The sequence below is a fragment of the Talpa occidentalis genome, unplaced genomic scaffold (assembly GCF_014898055.3).
Source record: "Talpa occidentalis isolate TD23 unplaced genomic scaffold, MPIMG_talOcc4v2.1 talOcc4.16, whole genome shotgun sequence".
In the NCBI taxonomy this organism is placed as follows: Eukaryota; Metazoa; Chordata; class Mammalia; order Eulipotyphla; family Talpidae; genus Talpa; species Talpa occidentalis.
The window spans coordinates 82593524-82614979 of record NW_023601653.1 but is presented as its reverse complement, the minus strand read 5'-3'; the positions used below and the strand labels follow the sequence as shown (position 1 = coordinate 82614979).

Here is a 21456-nt window from a genome sequence, read left to right as displayed (position 1 = left end):
AGGGCCAGGGAAGGGGACACGGTGACCATGCGTCAAGAGCCATGTGCGTCAGCCACGTATTTGCTGTGATCGCAGGCGGGGTTCCCCGCGCCCACCCCGGAGACAGGCGCGAAGTCAGGTCAGCAGCGGCCTGGGCCTCCCCGGACCTGCCTCCCGCTGCGGGCTGCACTCCGCAGGCAGTCCAGGAAGGCTCTGCTGTGATTTGTGGATAGCAAATAGGCCTCCGTTGCCCACGAGTGGCCAGCCAGCAGCCGGCCACGGGAACCCACGGCGGCAAGCAGGCCGCCTGCTGAGACGAGGGGCGAGCGTAACAGTCCCTGGCCTAGCGCGTCTCCGGGCTGGGAAGTCAGTAAACAGACTAGCGGTTGCAGCACATGATGCTGAGGGATCTGAGCGAGGGCGTGGGAGGCTCCGAGGTCCTGCTGCGAGAAAGGGCATCCGGATTTCCCAGAGGAGGGGACGCTCACCGGGAACAGACAGGCGGAGTTCTAGTCTCTCCCCCACTCTGCGGGCATGAGGGAGTGACAGCCCCTGCCCGTCCCAGTCTACAGACGCCTTCCCACCCTCCACCTCCCAGCAAGCTGCGAGACCTCAGGGGAGTCAGTCAACCTCTCCGGACCCAGCTTCCTCTTCTACAGATGGGAGCGGGCCTAGCCAGGCTGCGCACCTCAAGGACATGAAAGCTCAGGTGAGCCGGATAATGTATGTGAAGGGACTTGGCAGTCCAGCGGAGGGGGACGCGTTGTCTCCACGGGTCAGGAACCAGAAGGGGCGATGTGGCGGGTGCGGCCCGACGCCACAGAGCTGGGGTAGCTGGTCCCCCTCGATCTTCAGCCCTCAGCTCCTGCCTGCGCTCTTCCTCCTCCCATCGCAGCTGAACTTGCAAGGGGCTGGAGGCAGGACCCAAAAAGGTCCCCCAGCAACCTGACTACTTGAGATTTACCTTTAAAATCCTGTCGTTTTAATGCTCTCCGGATGATGACAGGAGGCAGATTTGCACGACTCCTCCCTTTCCCCTCCTGTTAATGAACGAGGATCCACCCAAAGTCGGTGTTGAAAGTTACATAAGCACCGTTCCCATCTTCTGCAACAGCTACTTTCATTTTGGGAAAACAGCATTTCCATTAAAATGGTGTTATATAAAAAGGCTTTGTGTGTGTATGTGTAGGAGCAGAAAGAACAGGCACGAATGAGCACTTTCAAGGCACACACACATCACACCTTCCCGCTCACGGGGTGGGGCGGCCTCTTGTCCTCTGACCCCAGTGCGACCCGGTACACACTGGGCAGCAAGAGCTTCAGCAAGAAGGACATCGGGCCTCCCTGGTGGCCAAGGGGTTAAGCCCGGCACAGTGACGCTGTCCACAGCCTCTGCAGGAGGAGTTCGATCCCCCACCCGCCAGCCGGGAGCTCCCCACATGGCGCAGCAGACCTCTCCTGTCTCCCCCTCGGCAGTGAGTATTAGTGGATCTGCCTGTTCTGCTCCCCGCTCTGTCTCTGGTGAATCCTCTCACCCCCTGCCTCTGGCCTGCACCCCAGCTCTTGTGTGCATAAATAAATAAATCTTAAAAAAAAAAAACAAAAACAACCAGCCATCAGCTGCCCCCAACACCAGGACCAGAGGGGGCCTGACCTTTCTGGAGGCCCTTCCTTGGCGGGGTGCCTTCCGTTGAATCACAGACTGCTGCACTTGGAAATAGCTCGGTGGCCCCCCAGTGCGAGCTCACGCCAGCCTTGCCCCGACTCCAGCTTCCTCCCAGGGCAGCCGGCGCTACCTGTGGACAGGTGGACTCGGTGCAAAAGCCTTGCTAGGGAGCTGGGCCTTCTGGAGCCCCCACTTCTGGGGAACAGACGTACACCCTTCGCCTACAGCTCTGACCAGGAGGCCGCGAGTTCAAGAGCCAAGGCCGGCCGAGGGGGCCGGGGCCCAAGGAGCCGGGGCAGAGCCCCCAGGGCCGAGGCTGCCCGGGGACGCCTCAATCCTCCGAAACAGGAACTGGGGTTACGGGGGTGGCGGCAGGAGCCGGGGAGCAAGAGGGGGTACACCCTGCAGGGGCTCGGGCCTCATTTGCAGGGCGGGGGCCAGACCAAACCGAGCTCGATTCCAACTCCAGTCCTGAGTTTGCTCCCACATACACGTCCCTTTCGGGGTTCAGGGGTTGTGCAACAGAGGGCGCGCGGTCAGGGGGAGCAGGAAAGCCGCCCGGTCTCCCCGTCCTGGCCGAGCCGAGCGGCCGCGGGGGTCGCCAGAGGGCGTCGCCGCCGCCTGGGCGCGGGGCCGCCCCGCAGGAGCCCCCCGCAGGCGCCCCGAACGCGGGCGGCGAGCGTCCTTTTAAGGAGTTGGAAGGGGGCGTGGCCGGGCGGGCGGCCGGGGCGGGGCCGGGGCGGGGCCGGGGCGGGCCCGGGGCGTGGCCGCGCGGCTGGAATGTTGTTGGGTCCTCGCGCCGCATAGTAAGGAGGGGCCACGCCCCTTTCCCGCGCGCGGCCAATCGCGGCGCCGGGGCAGTTTCAAGGCTCCCCGGCCCGCCCGCCGCCCGCCCGGCCCCCGCCCTCGGGTCCGTTTCTCCCGTGACCAGGCCGCGAGCCGGGGCGCGGGCGGCGGCGGGCGGCGGCGGCGGGCGGGGCGGCGGCGGGCGGGGGCGGCCGCGGCGCGGGTTGTTTATCTGGAGTACGGGGGGGCCTGGAAACCGCCCCGTCCCATTTCCTCCTCTTGTTTTCGCTCCGGATTCTCCATGTTGGACCCAAACTGAGGAGCCGGAGCCGCCGCCGGGGGATCGGGCGCCGCCGCCGCCGCCCGCCGCGCGCCTGGCTCGGCCGCCCTCCCGGCGCGGAGGCGGCGGCGGGATGTGAGGCCGCGGCGCGGCGCGGGGCAGATGGACCGCGGCCCCGTCATCGCCCAGGCGCGGCGCGAGGACGCCCCGGCGCGCGCGCGCCCAGGTAGGGCCCAACTTCGCAACTTCGCGCGCGGCCGCCCCCGCCCGCCGCCCCGCCGCCCCCGCGCGGCGGCCGGGACGCGCCGCGGGACTCGGGCCGAGTTCGGCGCCGGGCGGCGGCGGGGGCGGGGGGCGCCGGGCCGGGGACCCGCTCCCCCCCGCCCGCGCCCCGCGCCGCGTCCCGGTTACGTAACCGCGCGGGGGGGCCGGGCCGGGCCGGGCCGGGCCGGGCCGGGCGCGCGGGCCGGAGCCGCGGCCGCCGGGCCGACCCCGTCCTGAGGAATGTGGGGGCGGCGGCCCCGGGGGGCGGCCGGCGGCGCTCGGGCTTTTTGTTTTCGGGAACTTCCCGCCCGCGCGGGCCGGCGCCCCGGACCCTCGGCCCCGCCCGCCGCGCCCCGGGGCCGGCGCGGGCTGGAGGCGGCGGGGCCGGCCGGGCGGGCGGGGGCGGCCGCGGGGGTCGGCGTCGCCCCCGCGCGCCCCCGAGGACCCCCGGCGCGGGCGCTGACCTGGGGGACGGGGCCAACTTCGCGCCCCTGGGGCCGCCCCGACCCCTCGCGACCCGCCAGCTGCGCCCCCGCGAGGACCCGGGGCGGGACGGCGTCCGGGCGCGGCGAGGGGTCGGCGCGGCTGCCGCGGGGCTCCCTCCGCGGGGCTGGCGGGGGCGGGGCTGGCCGGCGGGGGCGCCGCTGCCCGGGGCGGCGGGCCGGGCACTCCGGGGGCCGGGGCGGCGCGCGGTGCTGGCCGCGGGGCTCCCGCGTCGGCTCCGTCCTCTCCCCGGACGCGGCGTCCCGCACGCGGGGGTGCGCGGCGCGGCCGGGCCCCTGGGGAGGGGCAGCGGGGGCGAGGCCCGCTCCCGGGCCCCCCCGGCCCCCCGGCTCCCCGACCTCCCCCGCTCCCCGGCTCCCCGGCCCCCCCCGGCCCCCGGCCGTCACCCGCCGACCAAGTGTCCAGCCCCGCGCCCACGCGGGCTCTGCTCTCCGATTCTGCGTCTTTTCAGAAAAGCGGAACAAAAGGGCCCGGAGCCCCCCGGAGTTGACGAGGAGCCCCCGCCCCCCGCGCCCCGGCCGGCCCGCCTGTGGGGGGGCAGGCGTGCGGGCGGCTGATGAATAAGTAATTTTTTAAGGGAAGAAACACGCTCCCGGCGGGGTGACTGAGCGGAGTCTCCGGCATTCGGGGCGCCGGATTCCAGAGTCGCCGCCCTGGGGAGCCGAACCAGGGCCGGCGCGGGACCCGCCTTCCCGGGGTGTCTGCGCGTCAGGAAAAAGTGACCCTCCCTCTGTCCGGAGGAGGGCCGGTCCCTCCCCGCCACCCGCAGACGGGCACCAGTGCGGGGAGGCCGTGCCCGGGCGTGGGGGTGAGGTGGGCGAGCCAGGGAAACGGGACCCGCCGCCCCAGAAGGGGGAGAGGGGCGGGCAGCGCCTGGCAGAGCTGGCAGAGCGCCCCGCAGACCCCGGTGGGCGCGGAGACCCCCTTCCTCTCAGGGAGAGGGTGCGGGGCCCGGCCCCCGCTTCTCCCGCGCGGTCGCCAGCCCCGGTCAGCCGCCGGCCCCGAGGAGCAGGAGGGTGGCAGACTCGGCCCGCCTCGCGCCCCCACGAAGGGAGACACGAGCACCTGTAGCCGGAGGCGCGACCTGGGCTGGAGCTCGCGGGGCTGGGCTGCCCCTGTGCGGGGCCGGCTTCCTCCTGCCGCGCGTCCCACCGGCTGCCCCAGGCCCGCTCGGCGCCCGCCTGTGGGGTGACTTACGCTCGTGTTCGCGCCTTCCCCAGGATCCCCAGGGAGCGCTGCTAGCGCAGCAACAAAGTCTGTGAATGCCTCAGTTCGGGGCCTGGGAGTTGGCAGCTTGACTTCCAGAATTTTCAACTGAGGAGGACTTGCGAATTGCCTTGAAAATCCCAAAGAGCAGGAGGGGCGGTGTCCCTGCCGCCTGCCTTCTCCACTGCGGGGCCTTAAGCTGGTGGTCAGCGGTCTTACTCCGCCTCTCCCGGGGCCCTGTCAAGGCACTGGGGACCGTGGATTTTATTAAAGTAAATACCGTAGCCGCGGTGGACTGAGACCCCAGCCTTCCGTGGGGAGTTGGGGATGGCAGCGTGCGGCACTAAAGGCCTGGGGGCAGGCGTGATGTAAAGGTGCACACACCTATATGCAGGTGACTCTCTTCCTCCCGGACCTTCTTCCTGCTGTCTTTTGGGTGTTGTGTTCTATTCGCTTCTTGGGGAAATTTGGTTCTTGGATAACGGAGCGGGGCAGTGCTTCAGGTGTGCATCGTTACTTCAGAGAATTGCCCCAGCAGCAAAGTTGGTGTTTCAGGCCCCGGAGCAAATCCTTGCTTTCCAAACTATGCACTTCCTCGGCAAATGACTCCTTACAAAATGGGAATATTGGCATCTACACTCCTGTAGTAGCTGGTTACTCAGTAGGCTGACTGATAAGTGTTAAAGTCTTTCTTTTTTACCCAGCTAGACTACTGTTCCGGTCTGCATCTCTTTAGGGACACAGTGTAAAACAGTCCGTGGTCATGAGGGTCTTACTGTTAAAGACAGATGGGGGTGTCAGAGGTGGGGGGTGTCAGAGCACACTGATGTGGGGGCTTGGACCTTCCGGAAGGCTCAGTCTCTAACACTGAGCAGACAGGCTTGCTGCAGACTCTGTGACGATGCCACTTGGGATAGGATTTGATTTGCATGGATGCTTGTAGGGTGGGCCTTGGGGCTTGCACCACTCTGCCTAGTGCCTGGCATTGGGTGGGAGGAGGCGAGGGAGCCCTGCACCTCCTAGGAGGGGTCTCTGACGTCCAAACCTTCCGAGCACTTGCCCAGCCTTGCAGAAAGGGGGAGAACGAATACTTGCAGCCACTGTACTGGTCTCCTGTCGGCTGCGTTTGCTTTGAGAGCTGATGAACCCAGTGAGGTTCCGATTTCTTTTAGGGAATTCGGTTAACCAGGAAAGAAAAAAACTTAGGATTTTGAAGAGAAGTAGATGTTCTTAAGTTCTGTCTGGCTGCTGTGGTTTTGGGGTGCAACACTGGGGAAGTCGACAAGCAGCGTTAAGTTGCTTCTTATCCTGCCCAGGCTGGCTAGCTTGAAGCACAGAAGTAACTCACTTGTCTTTGGGGACATGGGCTTGGGTGTGGCCCTGACTTGACTCCCCTCCCTTTTCTGAAATGGAGGAATAATTGTTCCCAACTGGGATGCAGATGAGCTCATTAACATGCAAACCTTATGAAGTTGACTTAGAATCGGAGGCCTCCCTGGACCCGAGGCCAACTGGAACAGAGTTTCTTTGTCCAGCAGAGTGCCCAGCCCTTCAGGTCTGCTTGTGCCTGCACGGGTCTGCGGTTGCAGAACGACTCCTCCAGCCAGCACCAGGCCTCCCGCCCCCCAGGGCAGCAGCGCAGTTCTTACTCCTCAGCAGTTCTCGGGGTGACCTCCAACCTGATCTTGCGTGACCCTTCCTTTTCCCTTTCCAGGTGTTCCTGGTCTTCCCCCCAACCTTCAGAAATCAAACTTTGCCCTTATAATTCTTGTATTTACCTTCTGCGACCTCTTGCATACAGATAGTTTTCACATCCTGCAGAATTTCCTTTCCCACCGCGCTGTTTTCAGAGAAGGAATGTGGCCCCCACCCCAGTGTGAGCCGTGAGCATTCCGGGCAGGCGCAGCACAGACCTGGATCCCTGCTCCTCTCTCCAAAGCTGAATGGGCCAGGGCCTCCCTCACAGCAACGGGCCTGCAGGAAGAGACGCTGGCTTGAGTCTTTTGCAGGCGCCCCCAAAGGAAAACCAGCCCGCGGGGCCCGGGGTCTGAGACCTGCAGAGACCTTGGGCCGGTGGGAGATGGGGGGAGAAGGGCTGAGGGGCCTCCGACTGAGTCACCCTCCAGTCCTGGAAGGGTTAGTCAGGGACCACTGGCAACCTTTAGTCGTTGGCTCTCAGCCAGGGGCACCATCAGAGTCTCCTGTGGCACTTACTAAAAATACAGGCCCCACCTGGGTCCTACCTGGTCACAGCAGGAGCAGGTGGGCTGGGCATGCGTGCGTTCCAAATGCGCCCTGTGATTCTGACAGGTGTCCCTGGAGACGAGCCAGGTCAGCACGGCACTGGCCCCAACTGCCTGCCTAGCCGAGGCAGGAAACCTCCCCTGGAGGGATCCAGTTTTGCTGTTTGTTAAGATGCTGTGGCTCTTAGAGGCGAGTCTCAAGTTTCCTGAGCGGGGATGGACGGAGCAGCACCCCCACTTACCAAGCGGTCATCCCGGGCAGCACTCGGGGAGCACTCTCCATGCACCGGGCCCTGTTGCTGTCAATTCATATCTGTGTCTCACTCAACCCTCATGACCTCACGAGATAGGAATTCGCGCCCCTTGACAGGTGAGGGCAGCTTCTGCTGACAGGGCCAGAGCCCCTGTCCAGGGAGGAGCTAGTGAGTGTCCCCGTGGTTCTGCCTCCCAAGTTCTGCCTTAAGCAGGACCCACACTCACTCTCCCCTGCATCGTACACCCCACTTTTTAGAGTGCCTTTGAGTTGAAGCTTCAGGTGCTCTGAAGCCACATTGGACAGACTGCTCAGGTGTGCCTTTGCCAGCTGCCCTGTCAAGGAAGCAACTGGAGAGAGGCTGTGACTTAGGCAAGACCGTGAAGCTGTCTGAGGGGCTTGAGTGGGCCCAGAGCCAGGTTTCCTGACTTTAGGCCAGGCTGTCTCAGGTAGGCCTCCCAGGGCCGGTGACTTCCCATCCCAGACACAGCTGAGGGTGTGGAGGAGCTCAGGACATCCCTGAGGTCAGGGCAGACTCCCCCAGACTCCCCTTCCAGCCCTCCTTCCAGGCCAGCCCTGGGAGGAAGGAGGTGGGGGTGGGGGTGTGTGTGATTGCTTTCTGTGCAGTCCCAGGAAAGGCCAGTTCCCAGGCTTGGCCCTGCACCACCTCTGTGTGACTTCGGAATCTCTGGTCTCTCTCTCTCCATGTGAACTCTCTGGGATTGAGACCAAGATAGGTTATAAAAGTGCTTTGTACCGAGCAGCTGACCTGAGCCTTACTAGGGCCACGACACAGGGTCGGCCCTGCGGGAGGCTCGCAGCTCTGTGAAGTAGGTGACGGCAGACTCCCCACTCTGCAAGAGGAAGATGAGGCCCAAGGCCACACCCCATGGAGGGCACTGAGCCAGGGTGTAGACCCAGGTCCGTGGTCTCGTAACCTCTACTAGGTACCGGTCAGGGGAGAAGCAGTCATCAGTCCCGGTTTTGTCCTGTGCCTTTGCTGCTCTCTCCCTGCTCGCCATGCACATTGGCTGAAGCAGGCCACCGGGCTGGGGAGGGAGAGCCCCTGGACCCTTCATGGTCCCGGTGCTCCAGGAGCCCGGCAGAGGGCCAGGCGGGGATGGAGACAGCCTCCAAGAAGGTGCCTGTGTCCCGCTGCGCAGGTTTCTCTCAGCGTCTGTCTCCACAGGGCCCTGCCGAGCACCTCACAGGGGAGCGGGAAGCTACAGGTGGCAGGTGTGGTTTCCAGCCCCACCATAACACACATGCCCCTGCCGGCCCTGAGTGGGGAGAGGCCGCCTCCTGCAGCGGGCCGCGGGTCACTTTCTGGTGGCCGCAGGAGCCCCTGGTCCTTCAGGACCTGCTGCTGCTTCTGGGAACCCCATCCCCACCCTGACATGTTGTCAGTCTGTTGGAGCGGCCCAGGAAGGGGTCTGGCAATACCTTTTCGTGACTGATCCTGGACTTCACAGCATACATAGGTCCCGGGACACCACTGGCTCCTGGTTGTTGGGGTGTCATTTCTTGATAATGTTTGTTTGTGAGGAAAAGCCCAGTCGGCGCTGCCTGACGTGACGCGACTCGACGGCTGGCTCTGTCGTATGTCACGGGCCTTCACGTAGGGTCACGGGCCCCAAGAACCTGCGGGTGGCGGTGACTGAGGACGTGCTGTCTCTTGGTCATATTTGCGAAGTTGCCAGGACTCCCCTGCTCCCAAAACAGTCCTTCTTGAAGAAAGTCCCTAAAATTGAGGCCCTGTGCTGGGACCAGTGACAGATTGTGGGGGTGGGGGGGGCTGGCAGGGTAGGGAGTGACCAGTCCCCCACCCCACAGGGAGCATCGAGACCCCCCAGACTAAAGCAGCGGCCCTTTCCTGGAAGAGCAAGCGCTGCCGGGAAGAGCAGCCCCCGCCCCCGCCGCAGCCGGGGCACCAGAATAGAACACGCTGGCAGGAGCCGAGCAACCCCAACACCGCGGCCAAACCCCCTTCTTGCGCAGTCCCCCCCCCCCCCACCGTCCTTCAGGGCTCCGGGACTGTGTCCGCGCCGGGCTGGGGCGCTGGCCCGCCCTCCCCGCCGCCCCGTCTTTTCCGCGTGGGACGTCTCGCCAGCCCCCCTCTCGTTCCCCGCAGGCTCACCTGCCGGTCCAAGAAGCCCTTCCGTCCACCTGGCACGGTGGGGCCTGTTCTTAGCCAAGGCGCGGATGCCCCTTGCTGGGGAGCTGGGAGGACGCCTCGCTGGGGAGTCCCAATCAGATGCATCTTGGCTGCAGGGCCAGGCAGCCGGCCAAGAAGGGCCGGAAATGCTCCAAATACTCTCCTTCCTGCAAAGCTGAGGGGAGGGAGGCCCCTCAGAGAGGCCATTTTATGGTGCTAGCCAGACTGGATCCTTGCTGTGGGGGCTGGGAGGTGGCGGGAAGGAAGTCCTTGGGAGAGATGAGCCGGGAAAGCACCCTTCTGCACGCACGGGCTGGTGACCATCCCGCGTCCGGGAGCTGCCTTCTGCCGAGTCCCGGGCAGACGTGAGGAGTTCCTTTGCGGGGCACGAAGCTGTGTTGTTGGCAGCAGGGCTACCTGAGCGCCCGTGATACCTGTAACCTTCAAAAGAAGGTTAAAAACAGAGTTGACCTGGTAAAACGCATGTGTGTGTGTCTGTGCGCACACGTATAGGCACGCGCTTCTTAAAGAGGCAGTGGTGGATGCCATGGGGGGAGGGCATTGGCTCATCCCGAGTAGAACAGCCTCACCTGCCTCCCTGCTGTTTCCAGAACCAGCCAAGGAGTCTGCAAGTTGAAAAACAACTTTTGACGTGATTTGGGAGAAGGTGCAGGGGTGGTTTTGACTTTGTGAAACCTGCCTGTGATCACAGTTGCTCTGGCACCTTCTCTCATCTGTCCTTGTGCTTCAGCCCCACGTTGGGATGGGGGCTCCTGGCCTCCCAGTGCACCTCCCAGAATGAGGCCCACAGTGTTGCCACGTGGAGCTGTCCCCCCGCGGGTAGTGGACGTGAGCACAGCGCTTAGCTTTAGCCACTGTGCGATCTCGGTTACCCTTCAGTCCGGGGTGAGGCCTTGCTACCGTGCCAGCTTATGGATGAAGAAACTGAGGCTCAGAGACGCTGTGATTGAATCAGTAACTGGCAGGGCCTGGAGCCCAGCCCTGGTGGTGCTCAGAGGGGAGGGATTCCCCCACCCCCTTCTCTTTATACCCTGCCCGATGGGGAGCCTTGGAGCAAGGAGCTGAGGGGTGGCCACCTCTCCCTGCCAGCCACATGCCACTGTCTTCTTAAGCGAGCGCTCCCCCGGCCTGAGCTGGTCTCCTGACCTCCGACCCTAGCCAGGTGTTGGGTGCAAGGGAGGGTGGGTGCCTCACCCACCATGGACGAGTGCCTGGTGCTGCCGGAAGGAGCCCGTTGAACGGCTCTGGTGAGTCTGGACCCCGTGCTGGGGTGTGCTCTCTCACATCCTTAGACCCACGGGGCAAAGCAGGTTTGGGGCCGGAGCTCCTGGCTCCAGCCGCACCCCCATTGTCCTCTAGATCCCCCAGCAGTCTCTGCCTCTGGGCAGGTGCAGAGCTCGGGGGGCAAAACTCAGCCCCCAGTGGAACCCCAAAGCCTGGTGCTCATCCGGCACCTTGCGGGGCCTCACCCAAGAGGACAGCAGGGACAGGGCTGACCCCGGCTGACGCTGGGCCAGCCGACCCTGGGAAGAGGCGCAGACATGCTGGAGGCCTTGGGGAGTCCCCCGCCGCCCAGCCTTGGCGAGCGTGCCTGAGCACACGCGGCACCCCAGAGCCAGAGCCCAGAGTTCCCAGAGCCCCTGGCCGCGGTCAGACCCGGCTCTGTCTAGTTCGGGCGAGCGCGGGCTCAGACCCACCTGTGCATCACAACCAGCCCCTCGGCGTCTTCGTGGTTTTGCTGGGGGGTCTTCGCCACAGGTGGGTTTGTGGGGGGAGTTGGCTCTGAGGTCAGATGTCTGGCCCGGCGCGGCGCGGGTGCGCAGCCCTTCGGAGCCCCCTCCTCTTCTCACAGGAAGGCGGCATTTTGGCTCCTACCCCTTCCAAACCAGAGGTCCTGGGTCTTTCAAAGTCACAGAGGCCCCAGAGTCTTTCACGCAGCCGGTCGGTCTTTGAGCACCTGCTGCTCGGAGGGCTGGAGGCGGTGACTGTCCACCCGGGCCCTTGCGGGCCACCCTGGAGGCAGTCACAGTCACCCTGGGGTTCTCAGAGGCAGTGTTGGTAAAGGCGCGGTGGGCGGACGGCCTGGAGGAGGTAGAGGTGGTGGCCTCGTGGCGGGGTAGTGAGGACTAGGGCCTGGGTGCTGACCTTGCTGTGGGGGCTCTGGGCTCCGCCTGCCTGGTCACGTTGGTTTTGAGAAGACCCTCGTCCTCTGCAGAGTCCAAAGCCAAGCTGCGGAGCCCCCACCCCGCCCCATCAAGCCGGCCGTCGAGGGCCAAAGTCGCGCTGCCTGCTGGGCCTCCTGCACGGGGCACAACCAGGCCTCTCAGTGCCCAGCCGTTGCCCCTTTCACCCGCCTCTCAGGGTTGCTTCCCCTCACAGCATCTGTCACGGAGACGCTGCGTGCATGCTTGGCGGCCTCTTCAGGAGCTCCTCGGGCTCTGCGGCCTTTTAAGACAGGCTCTGTGCTCGGGTTAAGCCTCCGCTTGTGGTTCTGTGTGGAGTGACCATAAGCCAAAGGAAGCGTGCTGGTGCGGCTGTGGTGGGAGAGCTGTGTCGGGTCTGCCAAGCCCGGCGTGGCCTGAGCGTGGGCCGCAGGGCAGGTGGAGGCGCGGAGGCGCCGTCCGCCCCATCTCCACGTGGGCTGGAGGGTCAGGAAGTGGCCGAGGGGCCGCCCCTCTGCTCTTCTGAGTTCTGGGCTCAGCATTGCCACCACCAGGTCACCAGTTCCCTAAAGGCCATAGCAGGACCAAAGACCTGGCCCAGGGGGGCTGGGGGCTGGCCCTCCCGGGCTGCGCCGACTGCCCCGTGCCCAGCTGCTTCTCATGGCCGCTTCTGGACACCTGGGCCTGGCACGGAGCTGCCTTTCCTCCCCAGGCGTGGGCTGCCCCGTTCCCGGGTGCTCGGCGGCTGTTCTCTGGAGAACGGCCTCCCTCTGAGCTCCGGGACCGAGCCTGTTTCTCCTGGGTGACCGGTCACCCCTCCCCTCCCCCCAAAGACAGAGGCGATTTGGACATTATTTCCTTGCCAGGCAGGAAAATAAAAGCCCGGTGCCTTGAAGTGGGAGCGGTTGGGTTTGCCCCTCAGCCCCGGAAGGCGCCGCGGGCGAGGCTGGCAGTGGTGTGTGGCGCCACCTTCTGGCCGCGGGGCTCGCCGTGGCGCCCGCTCCTGCCCCACGACTGCGGGACTGGAAGGGAGCTGCAAGGAAGAGGCTCTCGGTCCCTCTCCGCTTCATCTTGTCATGCCCATCGCCGTCTGGGTCCGTCTGGCTTTCCCTGCCTCGCCGAGCCTCCCGCGCCGCAGGCTTCTGTCTCTGAGCCTGACTCGTCAAGGCAGGGCTCGGCAGTTGCCGTCTGGGAGCTGCACCCCGGAGCCCTAGGCTGGCTGTGCTGTCCCAGGGATTCTCCGCCCCGGGACCAGGCGTGTCTTTGAGGGGAGGGAACTGTGAGGAAAGCAGCTGGCGTGTGGGAGAGACGAGGGCCTGAGCTGAGTATAGCTTCTACCTGAGATTGTTGTTTTCTAGGCCAAGTTTGGGGCAGACCCGGCAGATTCTGCTGCTGGTCAGGCTGGCCCCAGCAGAGGTACAGCTCCGCTAGCTTGAAGGGGTCTAGGTCCCCGCGTCTGGCATGGTAGTCTTGGGGGTTGTGGTTTCGGGAACTAATGTAGAGGCACGTGCAGTGTGCTGGTGCCGGGGCAGAAGACACCCGGTCTCTGCACTGGTCGCCTTACTGAGCGTGCCCTCCCCTGCCAGGGGCTCTTCCCCAGCCAGAGACGGGCCCCCCTCTTCATGATGCGTTAGAGAGAAGCTGCTATAATACACATGTGTCTCGCTGCTGCATCACCTGTTGTCCTCGCAGCGTGTTCTGTGTGTGCCCTGGGGAAGGAATACGGGCCCGGCGGGCTGGGCCCTGTGGACAGAGATGTCCAGTAGCTAATGCCTCTGTCCTTCCCTCCGCTCCAGGCCTGGTCTCCAAGTCCTCTCCCAAGAAGCCTCGTGGACGTAACATCTTCAAGGCCCTTTTCTGCTGTTTCCGCGCCCAGCATGTTGGCCAGTCAAGCTCCTCCACTGAGCTCTCTGCGTACAAGGAGGAAGCCAACACCATTGCCAAGGTAGCCGGGCCAGGGTGGCATGGCGCCCACGGGGCGGGGCTGTTAGTTGGGGTTCCTGCAGCCACCACACGTGAGCAGGGCGACCTTGCCTGACGCTGCAAAGATTTCACACCCCAAGGAGGCCCTTCCTCACTCTTGCCCACGGCGGTCCAGCTTCTTCCTGCTGCCTCCTGTCTGCAGTGTGGCCTCCGGGATGTCCCTGTGGCTCCGAGGCCTCTGCAGTTCAGATCCTTCCATGGTGTAGGACTGTGGAGGGCACTTTGCGTAGTGTCTGGGTGACCCACATAGCAGAGTCACAGGATCCCCCAACAGACATGAAACTGAGGGCCTAGAAAACGTGTTCTTGGGGGAAAGCCTGGGTTCCAGGGCTGAGCAAGAGGTTCAAGTGAGTCGTCCAGGTCTCAGTGCTGCCTCTGGTCCTGCCCCTGCCTCAGAGCTTGAGCTCCGTCTCCCAGCTGAGAGGCGGTGGCGGCTGAGAGCAGGGAGTCTTTTCCATCGTCGTCAGGCCTGCGTGGACAAGAAGACCGTGCCTTTCTCCTTTCCTGCCCAGTCTTGGGCACAGTCACTGCTGTCCTGTCAGGACCTTCCAGGGGACTTGGGCCTTAGGGAGAAAATCACCCCCAGCCTGAGCGGCAGCAGGGACCTAGCGCGGGAAGGATGGGGCTGGCACTGACCACCTCCTTTTCTCCCCCAGTCGGATCTGCTCCAGTGTCTCCAGTACCAGTTTTATCAGGTACGTGACTGACAGGGCACGTGCTCGGGGCCTGAGACCTGTGTGACCCAGCGGGGAGGCCGCACTCCTCAGTGCCAAGTGGCAGCAGCCTGCCCTGGGGAAGCATGTATCCCAGATACGTGCTGAGGACCCACTGCATGCAGGGCCTTAGATTTGGGGGGAGAGCTGGTGTCCACCTCACCAGCCCTGGCCTCCACGTCCAATGTGCAGGTCACTTCCTACTCCCAGGAGAAAGCTGGGAGCCTCTTAGGAGCCAGTCTGCCTCTCCTGTCTCTGCCTCTTGGTCTCTGTGTGGGGTCAGTCCCGGGTTGGTGCATTTGCGGGCAGGGAGGGTCTTACCTCTCTCGGGTGAGTCCAGCTCTCCTGCACGAGTTCTGCTGAGGGGACCGACTGGGCTTTCTTGGTGGCAGCTCTCAGCAGCTCAGCTCTGATTTTAGATCCCAGGGACCTGCCTGCTCCCGGAGGTGACAGAAGAAGACCAGGGAAGGATCTGCGTGGTCATCGACCTGGATGAGACGCTTGTACATAGCTCCTTCAAGGTAACTCGGCATCCGGAGCGCCCCGCACACCCGCCTGGGGAGCCTGGCTGCAGGTGCTGTGAGAAGGCTTGACAGCGGTGCTGGTACATTGGGGGGGGGGGGGGGGCGGACAGGCTGCTGGCATCATGGCTGCCTGGAGGCCGCAGAGAAGCGTGTTGAGGAAGAACCCGCTCCCCCAGTCATTGCCAAGCTGCATCTACCCCTCCGCCCCGCCCCGCCAGAGAGGCCTCTGTCCCCCAGCCCTGCCCCTGCGGCAGAGAGACCTCTGAGCAGAACAGGCCTCAGGGGCTTGACTGCACCTGGGACTTGCCCCACTGTTTATCAGGAAGTTTGCTAACTCAGGAAGACTCTGAAAAACTCTGGCTCAGGTAGAAGGGAGTCGAGGGGGGTGCTAAGTAGGAGAGCTGGAGGGGATCTCGCCCTGCACTGAAGCCAGAGCAGCTTAGTGGCTGCAGGAGGCGCTTGGCAAGGCCCGGGGCACGCTCCCTCCCCCGCCCCGGGGTGCTGCGGGTGTGCGCTGGAGTTGGTGGGGGCTCCTTGCCACCTGCCATGCCGACCTCATTTACTTTTCTGCCTTCCAGCCAATCAACAACGCCGACTTCATAGTGCCTGTGGAGATCGAGGGCACCACTCACCAGGTGAGCTGCCTGCCAGGCCACCCAGCCAGGCCTCCGCCACCCTGTCAGGGCTTGTGCCCCCTCACGTGATCCTTCCCTGTAACTTCAGCCGTTACCATTTAATAGTAGTGGCAGCAGCTGTCACTCATGCCCCATGGCCAGCGCTGTCTTGTACCTTCTAGCCCTGAGGGGCGGGAGTCCTTGCCTGCTGCAGGCCGGAGGTAGGACTAGTTTTTCCCTCCTCCTTAGGCCCTACCCCCTCCATCTAGCAAGTGAATTTCTTTGTCCCCAGCCCTGGCGACTCCTCTTCTGTGAACCCCACCCCACCACCCTTTGGGTCCCTAAACTGCTCTGCCTCAGTAAGTGCCGAGTACATGTCTGTCAGCGGCATGTGAGTCTAGACAAGGTCAGGCTCTGGCCCTACATCACCTGTGCACCCCAAAGCTGAGTGTCATGGGGGCTGATAGTTCTCTCGGAGTGCTCGCTCAGGGGCCCGCCACTGCCCGAGAGCCGGGCCATGGGGAACAGCATGCCGGGAGCCGGCCTGTGCATCGCCCGCTCAGAGAGCAGCACTACTGATGGGCAAGTGGGTGGGGGCTCCCCTGGGTTGTGCTCGCCGCCCCCCCACCCCCCGTCCGCTGGAGCCTTTAACCACCCCACGGAGGTGCCCCACCAGGCCCAGCACCAGCCCCTGGCCAGAACCATGCCTGGCCCGTGGACTGCCCAGCCTCTGCCCAGCAGCCCTCAGAGTTTAGCTGAAGGTGCAGAGCCCAGAGGGGAAGAAACAGGTGTATTCTCACAGGCAGGTAGACCACGCGCTCCTGGGTAACGGGGCAGGGTGAGTAATAAGGCGTGAGGGACCTACCTGCAGAAGGAGGCTTTTCAGCGAAGAGCGCTGAGGAAATGCCAGACTTGACAGATCACCAGAAGGAGTGAGGACCTGTGGAAAGCTGAAGCAGTGGCAGGTGGAAGGGACCCAAGTGTGGCTATCTGGAGTGCTGACCCGAGAGGGCTCTGGGGAGCTGGTGATCAGTTCAGATGCCCGCCAGCAGGGCAGCTCCGTCCCCGAGTGATGAAAGTTGCTTCAAGATAGGGTTCTGGTAGCACCTGTAGCGAGAGGCAGGAGCCTGGGGGCAGAACACAGGTGGATGAGCGACGTGCGGCCAGTGAGCCTTCTAGGCCAGACTCTGCGAGGTCACGAGCGGGGGACACGAGTGTTAGGGGTGGCAGAGCGGGTGGGGGCACTGGAGCTGGTCTGGTCTGCAGCCCAGCGGGTCGTCACTTCTCCCTGGCGCTGTGAGAGGAGCTGCGTGAGCACGGCGGCTCAGGCGCCGTGTGCAGCCACGCCTGGGGATGACCTGGGCCGATGTCCTGCCAGAGCCAAGGACAGGACGCTTCCACAGAGGCTGTGGCTGGATTCAAGTAATCCAGGATAGGCTGTTTCCATCTGTGAGGCCTATTCTCGATTACTTGTTTCTGGAGGCAGCTGATGGCTCGCCGCTGGAATCAGAGATGGCTCCCTGGGCACAGCGGAGGCGGCTCCCCCTGAAGCTGGGGCCGCGTGGGGACCGCCGAGCAGCGGAAACCTGCGGGGCAGAAGGCGTCTGTCCTGGCGGGCCCCGGGGCAGGCCGTGGGACTCTGCCCTCGGCGCGGTCTGAGTCGCCAGGTGGCGAGGGAGACGCCGCCCTCCCAGGGCGCCTCACCAGCCGCTCTGCCTTTCCTCAGGTGTATGTGCTCAAGAGGCCTTACGTGGACGAGTTCCTGAGACGGATGGGGGAGCTCTTTGAATGTGTTCTCTTCACCGCCAGCCTGGCCAAGGTACCCGGGGCGGTGTGCGGCTGTGGGGCGGTGCGAGGGCGCCTCGGGGCAGCTTTGACTCATCCGAACCAAACTCTCCCCCCGCAGTACGCGGACCCTGTGACAGACCTGCTGGACAGGTGCGGGGTGTTCCGGGCCCGCCTGTTCCGCGAGTCCTGTGTGTTCCACCAGGGCTGCTACGTCAAGGACCTCAGCCGCCTGGGACGGGACCTGCGGAAAACCCTCATTCTGGACAACTCGCCTGCATCTTACATCTTCCACCCTGAAAACGCCGTGAGTGGTCCAGACACCCCCAGCCGAAAGGGGCGGGAAGGGGGGGGGTGCCCTGCCCCGGGTGGGGACGGGGGCCTTACAGCGGCGCTTCACATCGCAGCCGGGCCCAGCCAGCCTCTGAGGCCCAGCGGAGGGGGCGTGGGGGAGGGGTGGGGGGAGGAGCTGGAGGCCGACCCCACCTCTCCCCGCCCAGGTGCCCGTGCAGTCTTGGTTTGACGACATGGCAGACACCGAGTTGCTGAACCTCATCCCGATCTTTGAGGAGCTAAGCGGGGCAGAGGACGTCTACACCAGCCTGGGGCAGCTGCGGGCCCCGTAGCCTTCCTTGCTCCCGAGCAACGGCCACCCCAGCAGGGGCTTTCCTACACTGTGCCTTCAAGATCAGCCTGACGAGGAAGTTGGCGCATCTCACCAAACGGGGCCTGGAGCTAGAAATGACTGGAAAGCTCTAGAACAGGCTCGGTGCCAGATGGGCAGCTGTCAGACCGACGATACCCAGAGGTCCCCACTCCGAGTTGGTTCCCAGGATGAGAGAGAGAGAGAGAGTGTGTGTGAGAGAGTGAGTGAGTGTGAGAGACTGTCCTGCCCTGACCTGTGGCCTTGGGATATAAGTGTTTCAGGTTGGGAGAGAGGCTGAAAGATCAAGATTCTCCCCAAGTTACTCATCTCCCATCTGGTCACCCGGAGAGCCACTGAGTTCCTAGGGATGAAGACTATTGAGGCGCCACTGCCAAACTCACGGCCTTTCCCCGGCGTGAGGCGGTGCCAAGCAGAAAGGAAGGGTCAGAGGCAGCCTTCGGGCGCCCAGGCACACACTTGTCCGGAACCTTCCTCCAGTCAGCTGCTGCAGGCAAAGATGTCTCTTGGAAGAGGAAAACTTGTTTCCAGAACCGGCAGCCCCGTGGCCGGCAAGTCCTGCAGCCCAGAGGCTGCGCTCGCCTCCAGCTGAGTGCCTGGTCGGCCCTTCTGTGCCTCCTCGAGGCGCGGGTGCCGGGCCTGCCTTCCTCACACCTAGCCATCGCCGTGAACCTGTGGGGAAGGAGGTGGCCGCCCTGCCCTGGAGGAGGACAGATAACTGATTTCCGTTCTTTTGACTCTTAAAATTCTTTCTAAACATGGAGTGTTGGACCTGTTTTGCTTCTGACAAAGCTGCAGTCCTGGGCTTGAGATGAGTATGAGAGGCGTTGGGGGTGCAGGGAGAGGAAACTCCCAGAAGCATGAATGTGTATCGCCTTGGCTTGTAGAGCGGCTGAGCTCAGGACTGTCCGTGCGTCAGCTCTTCAGGGATTCTGCTTTGCTGGTGCGAGGACTCTTGTTCCAAAGCCTGGCAGGGAAGGCACTCCGAGCCCCGACTCTCCTGTTTCTGGGGTGTCTTCCCTCCGGCCCGCCCTGCTCCTGGCCCCCGCTCTAGTCTTCACCCCCCAGCTGTTGCTTGTTCTCTCCAGGGCCTTGGGCACACTCCTGCTTCTGCTGGACTGAGGGTGGGGTTCCCAGCACTCACTCTGCCAGCCTCATGCACAGCCTCCTGGGGGCAGGTGTGCGTGGCCCTCACACACCTGCCCTTTGCGTGTGTCTTGCTTTCAAAGTTTCTCAACAGTGAATGCTTTAAAAAGTCAAAAAATGGAAGTTTCCCCTGGATGGAAAACAAAAGGGGAAGTGCTGCTGTAATTGGGAGCACAAGGGGACCCCCCCCCAAGAGGGAGCCCCACCTCAGCCCCTCACTGCCTTAATCATGGCCTCCCCGGGACTGGGTGGGTTTTCTCCTCTCTCCCTCCCCGCCCTCCAGGGTGGGAGTGCCCAGCCGGCTCTGTTCTCCCTGGAGTCTGGTGTCAAAGCATTTGTAAGTTGCTTCAGGTGCGAGGACACCTCCCACTCAGGACACATCCCCATCTCTTCCTCAGTTTCCACACAAGGCCCAGCTGGAGAACTAGCCGCTTCTGAGGAAACCAGGTGGTGGAGCAGCAGCGGGTGGTTCTGAGCGGGAGCAACTTGCTGGTGTGTCTCCAGCTGGTGGCGCCGTCTACTCCGGCCCAAGGCCAGGAGGCCTTGTCTTCGCCTTTGCTGTGGCAGGCATGGAACCAGATGCCGTGTCATTCCCCCAACACCACCCCTGGTACCCGCGGGGCCCCCCAGGGAGGGAGGAGGGCTCAGGTGCAAGCTGGAACCATCTTCTGTAGGAAAATAGGAGCTGCGGATGCTGAGGCCGACTCTGGCTTCAGACCCAGCCCAGGCTAGGCCTCCAGCCCAAGGTGAGGGGGACTCTGGCTAGACCCCCCCGAGGGCCAGCCCGTGGGCCAGATCACCTGCCATCTGGGCCCAGCCAAGCTTTGACTAAACCAGCAATAAGAGGCTCTAAACTGACCCAGCTCCTTGGTCCCGTTCTGCCCTCCTGAGGGTCTCCCTGTTCGGGTCCAAGAGGGGCAGGGCCCCTCCTTTGCAGCCAGGCGCCCTGGGCTCCGAGCTGCTCGTCTGGCTGGAGTGTCCGGATGCTTCTGCCTGACCCCTGCTCGCGAGGCCTCATTCCCGTCAGACCCCTGCTCTGCCCGCCTGCAGTTTCTCAGCGGAAACGCCCTTCCCAACCCCCCTCTTCCCAGAGAGCAGATTGGCCAAATAAATCCAAACGCGGCTGTCACGCCGCCCGCAGTCACTGTTGGCTGTTGGGTTTCCCGTTTCAGTGTGTGAGGAGCGGGCGCTCCTCGGAGGAATCGGACATGTTGGAGGGCCTGGCGGGGAGGAGGTGCCGGTTCTGCCCAGGGTCTGCTCTGGGCCTTCCTGCTCTTCCCACCTGAGGCTGGTCTTGGGAAGCGATAGGCCGCCCTGCGCCAATTCAAGCCATGCCAGGAATCTGCCCACTTGCCAGGTTCAGTTCTTTAAGGTGCCTCTTCAGGGACACAGCGTGTCTCTCTGATTGGGCTTCTAAATCAAAAGCCTGACGTTTGTGTCCCTCTCATAGGGGGAGCCTTGGACACAGGACCAGTTTGGAAAGGGCCAGGTAGGAGTGTCCACTCTGCACATTGTAGAGGGGGCGCTCTGCAGGCCCTGGGTCCCTTGCTATAGAGGGGTGGAGTAAATTTGCCTTCAGTTTAACCTGGGACCTTCTGTTTAGCTCCCTCCTGCCTCCCAAAGATTTTTGACTATTTTGTAAATGTATAAACTCACCTCTTAAGTGACCCAGAAGCTTCTTTGTGCTAAAAGCATGGAAGTCTAAATGGCAGTGTCTCCCGGGAAATGGATCCCGTTCTGTCCTGCCCTGCCCTGCCCTGTTCCCCAGGCTCGCCAGGGGGGGCTGCCCCGTGGACAGGCGTCCTGCGCCCAGCCAGACCCAGAGTCGGGGGAGCTGGGCGGTTTCCTCGAGTCTTCAGTTGGTTGCCTGGTTGCCACTGTTGACTCAATCACCTGGTTTTTTTTGTTGGTTTTTTTTTTTTTTTGTAACATGAGGATTTAGGATTTTTTTTACCGGCTGGTAGATATTTGCATTTGGGGAGGGGAGGGGAGCCAGAGGTCTGGCCAGCTGCCCGTTCCTTCAGTGCTGTGGGCTTGCTCCTGGAGGAGACCCTCTAGGCCCTCCGAACTTTGCTTGTAGTTACCCCAAGACTGACCTTCTCCCTGTTGTGCCACTTTCCCCTTCACGATGCCATTTGGAGGGCAGGGGTCTGCTCCCCAGCATGACGGGCGTTGGGGGTGATTCTGACTACCTTGCTTACAGATTCTTGGTTTGATAAATTTGTTGTACTCAAAAACTTGAAATGTAGGACGCCATTAAGTGTCTGTTTATATTTTTGGAATATTTGTATTACTTACACTTAATTAATAAAAGTGGGTTTAAAAACTCCACCCAGGAGTGGGCGCTGCCTCCTGACCCTGCTGCTGTTTATTTGGGTGCAAACCAGCCGCCATCTTTCTGCCCTCAAAACCCTTCATCCCTACAGCTACACCCCCCACTCTGCCCCCACGGCGGGCCAGCCTTGCCTGCAGCTGGGAGGCCTGCAGGTGAACTCAGCTGCCAAAGTG

The 21456-nt window shown here is 63.2% G+C and overlaps 1 protein-coding gene across 1 annotated transcript; it reads left to right on the top strand.

Annotated features, from left to right (window-relative positions):
• The first annotated feature begins 2869 nt into the window (after positions 1-2869).
• CTDSP2 (CTD small phosphatase 2) lies at positions 2870-21324 on the top strand. Its single transcript, XM_037513322.2, has 8 exons — positions 2870-2937; positions 13316-13464; positions 14159-14197; positions 14635-14736; positions 15318-15374; positions 17080-17172; positions 17260-17445; positions 17639-21324. Exons 1-8 carry the CDS (start codon positions 2874-2876, stop codon positions 17762-17764), a joined length of 816 nt encoding a protein of 271 aa, XP_037369219.2. The 5' UTR covers positions 2870-2873; the 3' UTR covers positions 17765-21324.
• The last annotated feature ends 132 nt before the right edge of the window (positions 21325-21456 follow it).

Excerpts from the sequence above, each read along its gene's own strand:
- CTDSP2 (XM_037513322.2), top strand. The coding sequence starts at position 2,874 with ATGGACCGCGGCCCCGTCATCGCCCAGGCGCGGCGCGAGGACGCCCCG. Across the intron at positions 13,465-14,158 it reads AAGCCAACACCATTGCCAAG|TCGGATCTGCTCCAGTGTCT; the intron begins GTAGCCGGGCCA and ends TTTCTCCCCCAG. Across the intron at positions 17,446-17,638 it reads TCTTCCACCCTGAAAACGCC|GTGCCCGTGCAGTCTTGGTT; the intron begins GTGAGTGGTCCA and ends CTCCCCGCCCAG.